This window comes from Sphaerodactylus townsendi, linkage group LG03 (assembly GCF_021028975.2).
Source record: "Sphaerodactylus townsendi isolate TG3544 linkage group LG03, MPM_Stown_v2.3, whole genome shotgun sequence".
Taxonomy (NCBI): Eukaryota; Metazoa; Chordata; class Lepidosauria; order Squamata; family Sphaerodactylidae; genus Sphaerodactylus; species Sphaerodactylus townsendi.
The window spans coordinates 88,018,504-88,030,596 of NC_059427.1; the positions used below are offsets into that span (position 1 = coordinate 88,018,504).

Consider the following 12,093-nt stretch of genomic DNA (forward strand, 5'->3'; position numbering starts at 1 on the left):
GGGGGTGGGAAAAATGAAACGTATTATCAGAAATGTAAATTGATAAAGGAGAAACAATGAATCAAAATACATAGCCTGAAGTTAGGAACTGTGATGATAATCTTTAGTTGTTCTCAAATTAAGAACTTATGTATGTATGTATGTATGTATGTATGTATGTATGTATGTATGTATGTATGTATGTATGTATGTATTTATTTATTTATTTATTTATTGGATTTTAAACCGCCCATCCCCAAAGGGCTCTGGGCAGTATACAGAAGGCCAAAACAATATTACACACTATAGGCCATTACATTACACACCATAAAATACATTAAATAAGTTAAAACAATTTACAGATTTCTTAAAACCTAGCAGCATCAGACAGCATTATAAAATACATTATAAAAGTGTGACGCCCGATCCTAAGGCCAGGCGGGGTAGCAGTGCACTTTAGATATTATATTGGGCGTGCCAAGAGCGGAACAGCACGCAACACAGGGGCCCATCCTGGAGAGGGAATCCGCGGCTGGCCTCACCAAAAGCCCGGTGGAACAAAACCGTTTTACAGGCCCTTCAGCATATTTAAAATTTCAGGTAGCTACACTGGCTTCTTAAAATATTAATTCAAGTGTAATGGCAGTGTAATTTCTTTTATTGTAACAAATAAACAGCCTAAACTACTGAGAAATGCACCATTACTTATTTCTTCAGAATATATGCTAATTTCAAAAGGGGGAGGGAGTAATGTGTTTCAGGGCATGATGAAAAAAAAATCTCAAGGCTTTTTAAAGAACAAGATGTGGTAGAAGAGATACTATTAAATTGTATTAGAACATATAAAACAGACCTAATGTTTTGCTCAAATTGCTACTGGGTCAGAGAAGCTGGTAATGGCTGTTCTTCCAACCAGAATGTGTGTAATTAGAGCACTGGATCCAGAAGAACGAGGTGCAAGTCCATATTCTGACTTTCTCAGCCTCACCGACTTCACAGTGTGGTTGCTGTAACCCAGTAACCCTAGCTTCACCCTGAAATCCGTTTGGCATCATACAGTTTAATCACACCTGCATTACACCTTCTCCATTTCACTGCCCTCCTCCTTTTATAAAGCCTATTACAGGCTGGGGGTTCCAACATGGTCAGCTTGCTACAACCATCCCACTAAAGAAAAGGCCCAAGGAATTCATAACTTCACCACTTAATTATGTGTAATTCTAATGAAACTAAATCATGTTAATATTTCTATGCAGGCTGTCATGCATACGTAACGTAGATTCTGACATGATTGTGCAGGAAATGTGTCTATTAAGATATCCCAATCAAAGTTATTTGTGAACAGCTTTTCATAACCAAGTAACACTCATTGTATTTTCCTCACTGCCCTGGAGTCATAAAATGTGAGTAACACAGAAAAATGCTGACTTTTCAAAAACTCAAGCAATCACAAGCTGGCTTGTAGTATTGTGAAACACTGCTTTGTCCTCTTTCTCTCTCTTTGCTTTGCTCTGAGTCTGATACCTCACAATATTTACTCCATTCTCCACGCCCCTCTGATTTACTTGCGTCTAATATGATTTTATTCCTCCCACCCTTCCTGCTGCAGGTTTTTTTTTTAAAATCAGGTCTCTCCAGCTCCAGTAACTGCTAATTTTGTTCTAGTCACTCACATAAACGATTCCCACCTTTCTACATCAATACCTTCTTTCTCCTTTTCACATAAACAATTTACACTTGAAATGCTAGTGTTTATTGGAGAAATGTGACAACTTTTTGATAGGATACTGCCCTTTTTTGTCCACTTGTGGCTATGGGTGGGTGAGACAACAAAGTCATGCTTCATGGACTGAAATCCTTCTGTCCTTAGGAATACATTCCTGTGGATTAAAGCTTCATGGGTTATTTGCCCCAGGTTCAGTCCTGTTGGGAAGTGAGTCTTTTTCCTGTTTTCCCATAACCTTGTGGGGCATTTATGCAACTTCTGGTTTTTTCTTTATTATCTCTGATCTTTCCAGAAAACCCCGGTAATCCATTTTCTCTCAATTTCTAATGGATATTTTACTTTTGCACTTGTACATTAAAGTCCTGTGTGATCACATGACCCTCAGAATTCTCTGCCCACCCTGTTCTAATTTTTTTTATTTTGAAGAACATGGGTAATGCACCACTGCCTAGAAATAATGTGATGTCTTTAAATATATTGTTTAAAAACCACACATCTGTACACATTTCTAATGAGCCTCTCCCTCTCCAAAAAGAGCCCTTCAGGGGTGGGCGGTATATTAAATTGGATGGATGGATGGATGGATGGATGGATGGATGAATAAAAGGAAGGATGAGATGTGGCATGCTCAACATTTCTGGCCCTGCAAAGAACATAATCAAAGTTCCTCTGGCACTTGTCCCCGTTTCCCGGGGGTGGTTTCATTAGCCTGCACCTCATTGGGTATGCTCCATCAACACACCCAATGACATAGAAACATCCTCCAGAGTGGGGCGAGGTTTCCCTTAACAAAAAAAAATCTGGTGTTCATTGCTACACAGGCTGAAAAGCTGCAAAACACAAAAGCATCATAGTTCCTGTCACTCCATGAGCCCTCTGCATCAATGAATTGGTTGGAGTCATCCATTACTCCCTGGAGAAGGATGGAGTAGAATTTCTTCCAGTTACCATACTGACAATCCTCCTGCCAGGTGGCTATAAAGGTATGTGTATCCTATCAGTTGCTGAAACACAGTGTGAGAATGTGCAAATGTGCAAAATCATCCATTAACTGAAAGGACACAACCAAACTACAAAACTATAAATAACTGAGAACCATTACAATTCCTTAGTAATCCTAGCCCTGTATTGAAATAAGAGGCAGAGGGGTGTGTGTGTGTGTGTGTGTTTTAAAAAACCCTTATATTCATGACTTGGTTGCCCAGGCATACAGTTTTTTAATATAGTTCGAGTTCCAACATGAAATGTACTTCAAGGACAATCTTGCCAACCTCTGAGATTCCTGCACTGAACTGCTCCAGGACTCCACTGTAGTAGTTCACATTCACTGACTACTATATGGCTAAAGCAACTAATTCAGCAACAAGACAGGCTCCTGCATGGTTGTTGTCTACTGCAGTAGCGGTCCTTTCAAAGTCTAATATGGTTTCCATAAAGGTCTGTTGGGTTATCTGAAAATTGGCCATTCACTACTTATCATATTTACAGCATAAGGTTCTCCCTCCAGTTCTGGCTGCAAGGGCAGATGAAATAATAACAGGGACCACATATGGCCACCAGGGCATCCCATCCCAGCCTTATCTAATGACAAAACCAGAGCAAGTTTCCCTCCAGAGCTATCCTACGTGCAATGGCAGACGAACATGAAAGAGACAGAGCTCCTTTTCTGGAGTGTATTCTTTGCAGAAACCAGGAGTAAACGTTGAGAGCGTTGGCAGAATAAGCATGAAAATGTACCCCCATGCCACTAGTATTTGAACCACCACATCCATATCCATAACACTTTAATCATTGATCCGGTCAGGAAAAATAAAGCTAAAATCCAATACAGCAATTCTCTGATGTGAAAGACCAAGAAATAACATCAATGAATCACTCCTCCAAACAAACAACTCCCCCTCCCCCACTGAGGACATTGAAAATACAAGGTGGGAAGACCCTTTTCCCACCACCTTGCAAGGAGATGTGCAGTATTTTAGTGTTACATTTACACCTTGCAAGGAGATGTACAGTATTTTAGTGTTACATTTAGTGTTACATTGATGTATTGCAATAGTGTGTGGATGTTTTTAAAAGGGCAGTAGCAATGTGATGACAACAGCACACTCTCCAAACAATCTGTATGATTTTTGGAAAGTGGTGAAGAAAAAAATTGACCCCACCCTGACTCTAGGTTGCTACAAATTAATGAGGTGTGGAAGGAACTCTGAAAAGCTGGATCCATGGCTTGAGGATTAACTGAGTGGAAAATGAGGAATAAGTGGTCCATGCAGAAACACTGTCTATTAAGCTATGTTGGGCATGTTTAATGCATGCCATTTCAGTTACCATACCATGCTGAGGGTCATAAGATATCCATGGCAACCGCCTGCTTATCCCTGTAATCTGATCTGGCTTTTAACAGCATTTGCAAATTAATGATGAGGGAACAAGAAAGCAAACATGCCTTGGATTATGAAGTAGATCAGACTGGGAGTGGTATGATAGGAGATAATTTCAACATAGATGAACAATGCATTGTACCATATTCCCTAACAATTTGCTGGTGCTAGAGCTCAACCTTGGGACGTGATTTCATTCCTCAGCCTTGGTATATATGAAACAAGATTATATGGAAGTGCACCTGAACATGATCAGACTCCATTTTCCTCACTAGTGATAAATAGAGAGGGAGTGCTGTGGTAGAATGTTTTAGATTTGAGTTCTTGCATCCGGTTTGCTAGAAATTCAACACCAGCGATTTGCTCAGTAGATGTCTTGTATGTTTCAGCACAGTGCTGTTCTTCAGAGACAAAATGGAAAAGGGTGGTCTTCTCCACTCCAGCCTTCTAAACAGTGCAGAAGTACAGGAGTTCCACCACAAGCATCCTGAGTTTCCAACCAAGTCTGAATTGGGTTCCCCCACCATTGTCAAAGGAGGTAAGGATGGTGCTTAATTGTTTAAAAGAGAGGTGCCAGAAACCTTGTTGTCTGCCATGAAAGGGAGTAGTATGTTTAATCTCCAAGGCAAAATCCCATGTGCCTTTTCAAGAGAATTAATAATCGCTATTGCTTACATGCTATCTTTTCCCCTTCAAATGTCACACATACGCTCCAGCTGGTGTGAGAGAGAATTTTCAACTAAAGTGCTTCTGGAAGAGGTTTGCTACTTGTGAGGATTAAACCACATATATGTGGAAAGTTTATTTTGTCTGGGGTAAGAGACTGCAGGAAGATTGGGAACAACAAAAACTCAGCTCTGAGGTTGTGTTGCTATGGTGATCACTGGAATATAAACAAACTAAGTCACAGAACTGTTTCTATCTCACTCAGGCTTTTGGAGACTGGTGGGTGGTTAGATTATAAGAAGTTAAATTAATATGGCTACAATCAGAAAAAAAATCTTTACACATACCTCCAGGAAAAAAATGTTACAATTTTTTTTGATCAGATGACTAGTAAATTGAATTCATTTGAAAAAAAAAATGGAGGAGAGGCTTACAAAAATAGACCAAAGGTTCTGAAAAATGAAAGAGCAGAAGTAAAAAAAAAAAAGGAAGTTTTATAATGCAAATATCCGGAGAAATAAAATAAACTAATTATAAAGTGGAAATTCTGGAGGGGAAAACTAAAGTTTTCTAAAAAGAGCTGGAAAGAGAATTGGACAATTTAGCTTCACTAGAGTTGAGAGAGAAAGAATTTTATTTAAAATTTAAGAGTTATTCCTGGAACATAAAATGAAGATATTAGACAAAGGGTTCTAGTAGCCTTGGCAGGTTTTTTTTGGAGATGTAGAGGAAGACATGGAGAAGGAAGTTGACAAGGTCTACAGAATAAATTCTAGATTTGCTGCAACAAGAAAAGTCCCAAGGGATATTCTCGTTCATTTTGTAAGGAAAAAAATTAGAGACCAAATCCTGCAGCAGTGTTTTAATACAAGATTGCCAATATACCGCAGGGATATACTAATTCTGAAAGAAATCACTAATAGAATTTTACATAAGGGAAGATAATATATATTCCTAACTGAAATGTTAAAAGAGAAAAATATTAAGTTTTGTTGGGAAAAACTGGAACATGTGTTACAATTCTGGATTCCAATTCAAAATGAGGTAGTGGTTTCCAAGAATGGAAACTGCCGAGATTAGAGAGAAGAGAATAGTTGTCAGAAAGATTCAATTGTATCAGGCAGGGCTCGCACTTAACATATCGTTTGTGAGCATGAGAGCAGGTGAGCACAGTTCAAGGGCAGTGGCCATTTCTCAGGGCTTAGCTGTTGTTCTCCTAATAGCATTAGGAAAGGTGTAGCTGGCTGCTGTGCATTCCAATAAGGGGGTTGAGAGTCTTGCTCAGACAAATCCTTTTTCTACACGTTACACAGTACAAGGCTGGAGATGGCATCCATTTTAACCTGTATTGCCAGGGCACCTCTATTGAAGACTGGTGGAGCACTGCTTAAAACAGTCCCCCTCGTCCCACCATGGGTCAGTCTGGTAATACTACGGATGCAGTGCCCTGGTCTGAACTGAACATACTCAGACATTGCAGAGCTGTACAGGCACCTGAAAGCAACACAGTGGAATAGAGGTCTGCGTAGGCTTAACTGGACTATTGGCCAGTGTATCTGCCTGTTCGACCCTCTTAGGATTGAGCTGTTAATGAATAATAACATGCCCTGTTACTGGGGCTTTCAATAACTAAGTTTACTCACTCATTTTTAGACCTAGTAGTTCAAACTTACCAAAGACACTGCAGTACAACCTTCTCAGCTCACTGAATGCAATGGATTTAGGGGGGTTTACAATTCAATGGCCATTTCCCTGTTATTAGAATTTTACCTGTACAGCTGCAATAGTGCTTGTTAACCAGTAAGTTAAGATTTTACCATTTCTCTCCCTGACTCTCCAAAGTCCTTCTTGGCATGAACTTTGTTCTTCCTTAATTCACTTCACTTCATAAAAACACTCTTTGAATTTACAAATTGAACAGGATTTTAGTCTATTACACTGTTCACTGTATATAGTACTTTGCTCTTAGTGCATTTTTTCAATAGTTGTACTATTTTTTCATTGTTTATGACGTGTCTGATACTTTTTTGCATTGTTTCTAACTTTTAGGATCTTAATCCTACTGCATTGTTTCCTGGCGCTCTCATGCTATTTGACTGCTTTATTTTACATTTTATAATCCACCGAGTGTCAGCCAAAAAATTCACCTCAGGAATATAAGCTTATTGGTCTAGCCTGCACCTTCTGCTGCGCATGCTCTCTTGAGACCTTTCGCGATATTTCTTACGGAGGCGCCAGACTCTCGGTGTAACCTAGCAGGATTGACGCATGCGTAAACGGGTTTCTCCTCGCTGTGTCTGAGCAGGCGCAAAGTCCTCTTTGCCGTTGTGAGGAAGGTGGAAACCGAGTCGGTGACGTCAAGGCGCGGCGGCCATTACACGGTGCCGAGAGAGAGCGAGTGAGTCCAGGAGGCGCTGCCGCCGTCCACGCCTGAGCCTCGCGACGGAGGGACAGATCCGGAGAGTCCCCACCCCTCCCTGACTTCCTCTCTCCCTCCTTCCGGCGAGTCCTGTCAAGCGGCGGTCTGTGAATCCCGCCGAGGGAAGGGGGGGCGGACGGGGCTTAGGCCGGCAAGGGAGGGAAGGTGCCGGCGAGGGAGGGAGGGAAGAAGGAAGGAGAAGCGGCGCCGGCGGCCGGGTGAGCAGCGACGATGGAGGAGAAGGTCTTTACCAAGGAGCTCGACCAGTGGGTGGAGCAGCTGAACGAATGCAAGCAGCTCTCCGAGGGGCAGGTGAAGAGCCTCTGCGAGAAGGCAAGTCCCGCGGCCCAGGGGATGGGCTGGCTAGGGGAGGCGGGTGGCGGCCGAGCAATGCAGCGAAGTAAGTCGGGGTGGGGGGTGGCGGCTCTTGGTCGCGGACGACAAGCCGCCTCCGGTGGAGGAGCAGTACGGAGCGGGGTGGTGGCTGTGGCTGTGGCAGGGTCGTCAAGCGATGCCTTGCGAAGGGCAAGGGAGGGGCCGGGGGACACCTTGGCCGAGCGGACCTGGGGCGGTGGGAAAGGAAGGCGGTTGAGCCGGCAGGGGTCGCGGGATCCGGGAAGCTCTGCCCGGAGTCGCCATAGGGACTATGAAGGTGGAGGGATTTGAAAGGTGGGGAGGCCTAAGTCGGGAAGGAAAGAGCGGCGGCGGCGGCTGCCTTGAGCCGGTCCTGCGGAGGTGATTCCCGGGAGGGCACCGGGGAGGGTGCGTGGGGTGTGTCCTCCCGGCAGGTGTGGCATTTTATGGGGGAAGGAGTGGATGAGGGGGCAAGGGCCTTACCCGCGGGGCAGCTTTGTGGTGGGATCCTGAGGTTATTCCCCCCTCGGGGCTGGATACGGGAATCGCTTTTCCTGGCAGCCCTGCGCCTCCTGTCGCATCGGCCGCTCCATCGGTTCCTCCTTTCCCCGCTGTCTCCTAAAATGGCGCCTTTTGCTGAAAATGCCCGGAGACGCTCCTGTTTGCCTAGTGCTCTGTCGGTGGATTTTCTTTTACCACATAGGGAGGTATAAGGGCCCCGAAGGAAATTAGAAACGGGTCACTGTCCTGAGAGCCCGACCGTCTTATACAGCACCCATATCTTGGTATGCTGCTTTGTGTTTGGGGAAGTGAGATCTTGTTGCTTTAATACACAGTCTGGCTTGTTCAACGCGAATACTATTAGAAGGAGCCTAGCCGGGCTTTGAAGTGTTGTCATCGTGGTTTGCATCCTCAGACTAGTTAGCGATGAGGGAAAGAACGGTTGGAGCCCATCTGGATACAGATGGGTTTTTCATCTTGCAGTTGTGTGTAGTGATGCCATCACTCACTAGGCTGTAAAATTTCTTTCAAAATCCTTTCATTTCGGAATATATTTTATTGGATGGTTTTTAGTGTTTGTGTTTTTAATTTAATTATTTCGTGTGAATTATTTGTCAGTCTTTTACTGACACTTGGCCTGCCAGATTCAGAAGAGCTGATAGTATTTCTTTGATGGATTAAAGATTTGGAGATTTGAGTAGCATAATATATTTCAGGTTATATTTAATTTGGTTGTATTTGTAGTACTTTCAGCTTTCATTAGACTTATTAAAATTTTCAGCTACATGCTGCATTAGAGAGCACAATAATATTCTGAGTGTGAATACTCTTACTTGGTTTGCCACTTTCGTTGAAATTGGTGGGATGGACTGAACATAAACTGGTTTAGGATTGAGATTTAAACTTAGAGTCAATAAAGTTTCTCATGTGTTTGTTGAATGAGCCTTTTTGTATAAATGGTTGAAAGGGTGCATTTTTATGTAAATGATTGAAAGGGCGCTTTTTTTGTAAAAGGTTGAAAGGGCGCATTTTTATGTGTAAATGGTTGAAAGGGCTTATTTTTAAGCAAGCATCACCAAAATTGCAGGGTATCTTCAGGAGACTCTTTTGATGATGCCACCCATGTTTGGTGAAGTTTGGTTCAGGGGATGCAATTTTATGGACCCCCAAAGGAGGTGCCCCATTGCTTCCAATGGGAGCTAATAGGAGATGGGGACTACCCTTTTGAGGGTCCATAAAATTGCACTCCCTGAACAAAACTTCACCAAACCTGGGTGTTATCGTCAATAAAGTTTCCTAAAGATACCGTGCAATTTTGGTGCCACTAGCATAGAAAATGAGCCCCTGACAGGGACCCTGAGAAATTTCTCCGGATTCTCCTTTTGAACTGACATGGCTCCATTGCAGCCAATGAGACTGTAAGCAGGGTGCACATTTTTCAAGGTAGAGGCACCAAACTTTCAGGGTGGCTCCAGGAGATGGTGAACTTTGCTTCAGGGGGTTCAATTTTGTGGACCCCCAAAAGGGTAGAGCCCATCTCCTACTGCCCCCTGAAGCAAAGTTCACCAAACCTGGGTGCACTTGCCAGGAGGGTCTCCTGAAGCCACCCTGAAAGTTTGGTGCCTTTACCTTGAAAGATGTGCACCCTACAGACACCCCAGAAATTCCCCATTGGCTACAATGGAGCCACATCAGACCAGAGAATCTCTTCAGCAAGTTCTATGGTGGGAAAAAGTAATTAGCTTTTTTCTCACCATAGACTTAAATGGGGCTTGCTGTTATGCCCAGCTAGCTCTGTGGTGGAGATTTTATTGGGGGCTCTGGTGGGGTTTTTGTTCTGGGAAGGGGCACCAAATTTTCCACAGGGCTGCTGTTGAGTCTCCTCAAAGGAGCCAGCCAACTTTTCTGAAATTTGGATGGTTGGGGACTTGTTCTGTGGGCACCAGGTTCACTTTCAATTGAGTGCCCATATCATTTGCCCCTCCCAAGCAAACTTCACTGAAGTTGGCTGGTTCCTTTCAGGAGACTCACCAGCAGCCCTGTGGGAAATTTGGTGTCCCTACCCAGAGCCCTCCATTGAAATCTCCACCACAGAGCCAGCTGGGCATAACAGCAAGCCTCACCCCACCTCACACCGCCCACTGTTTCAAATGGAGGGGGAAAACCAGCATTTTCCCCTCCAGAAGAACATTACTTCCCTACTGCCTTCCACATCCTTAGCAATACCTCCACCTCTTAAAATGAAGCCAACAAAACATAATGAACATGACAGAACTAGGTACACCACAGCAACATTTAGCAACCCAGATACTGTCCAGTGGTGCAACCATACCAGATCATGCCAGGGGGCACATTTGCCAGCCCTGATCCCTACCAAGCCATTCACGTCACTACACTACAGCAACATTCAACAACCCAGACACAGTAACAGTAAATGTAAGTTAACATACCTGCTTCTGTCACCCTTCAAGGTTGTTCCTGCAGCTGCAACCCGGCGTAGTACTGTTCCTTGGAAGGGAGGCCTGAGAAGGTGAGAGGGAGGGGGTTTCACCATGTGGACCACACCCTGACCTTCCTCTCTTGCCAAGTTCACACACCAGTACAGCCTCACAGGTTGTACCTTAGGTGATGTGGCTGCCTTTTATAACTGGCTCCCCTTTCCCCAGGAGTTCTGTCAAGGTGACAGCTTGGGGTCTGAGCATCTAAAAATGAAGGCAAAAATAGAAAAGAAGACAGTTAATTTCCGCAACTGCCAATACCAGGTTTTCCACTTTACAAGTGAATCTCTACATCTAATTCTACTTTAGGGGAAGGAGAGCTGAAGATGTGCCTTCCTTGCCGAATGCTGGGGAAGGATTTCAGAGGAGGACTTGCATGCTGCCCTGGTCCACTGTGGTGTTCTTTTTCAACAAATTTCCTGGAAAAGCAAACATCAGAATAACTTTTTCAGCACAGTTTACAAACTTGGAAAATGGTGCACTGTACAGCAAATCATTGAATAAAGTGTGGTTGATGATGAATCATTTCTCAAACGTACCTTGTAATTTATGGCCCTTTTCTGCAGTGTTCTTCTGCCATTTCCTGGCAACTTCTTTTTTCCCTTGTGCATAACTCAAAATGAACTACCTAGTTCTGGCCCCAAGGCACTAGGACCCAAGCAGAGCATCCTAGAACAAAGAAAGTCAAGCATGTGGTGGATTAATATACATTTCTACTTTTATTTTTCGGTGGAAAAAAGTATAGAGATCTTCATCCTATTGTTCCCTGTGCAGTCTTAGCACCTGTATTTTATTTTTTGCTCTCTGAGGTAGAAAACCAATTTTGTATTATCAATGTTTATTGGTAATAAAGGCATTTATACATTTAAATGTCATAAATATAACACACTGTAATTTTACATTTCCAGTTCTAAATAATTTAAAAATAAATTTAAATAAATTTAAATTTAATAAACTATTGCCTATTTTAAAAAATTCTGTTTTTTTCAAAGTCTGGGACAAAAATTAGTTTCCCATGGCTTTACTATTTCTGGAAGTTGACATCTGCCATACAGCTCTGTTTCTAAGAGTCTTCTGGACTTTTAGGGTGGGGTGTGTGGAAAAGGGAGAGAGAGATCACAAAGGTATGGAAGCCCAGCTCCTTCCTTGCTATCCTTCTTTTATCAAGTGAAGACGTTTTTATTTTGGACAACCTTTAACATTTAGTTCTCATAGTTGAGATCTTAGCAAGCTGTGATTTAGTTTTTTTAGGTGAATTTTGTTTTAAAATTTTAATGGCATTGTGTCATTTTATTCTGTTGTATTGGATTTTATTGTTACTGGTTATTGTTGGTTTTTGTTCTGTAAGCTACCTTGAATATGGACAATAGGAAGGTGGGGTATCAATACTTTTAATATATAAATAATAAATACAGAGTACAAGAGACCACAAAAAAGTAAAAGAGCAACTGCCTTCAACTATGCAAAAACATTTTTTTATCCTACTGTGTTTCCCCAAAAATAAGACAGGGTCATATATTAATTTTTGCAACAAAAATGCATTAGGGCTTATTTTTGGGGTAGGGCTTA

At 42.7% G+C, this 12,093-nt stretch overlaps 1 protein-coding gene across 2 annotated transcripts in view; it reads left to right on the forward strand.

The window, feature by feature from the left end:
* LOC125428416 (serine/threonine-protein phosphatase 2A catalytic subunit alpha isoform) overlaps positions 1 to 12,093 on the forward strand; it is a 75,979-nt gene that overhangs the window by 46,002 nt on the left and 17,884 nt on the right. The window contains exon 1 of one of the 2 annotated variants that reach the window (XM_048488475.1): positions 7,074 to 7,504. The exons of the other annotated variant lie outside the window; for it this stretch is intronic. Within the exon in view, the coding sequence (XP_048344432.1) occupies positions 7,403 to 7,504 (102 nt within the window). The 5' untranslated portion in view covers positions 7,074 to 7,402. Of the gene's footprint in view, positions 1 to 7,073; positions 7,505 to 12,093 lie in introns of those variants that run through there. 2 annotated transcript variants of the gene reach the window in all.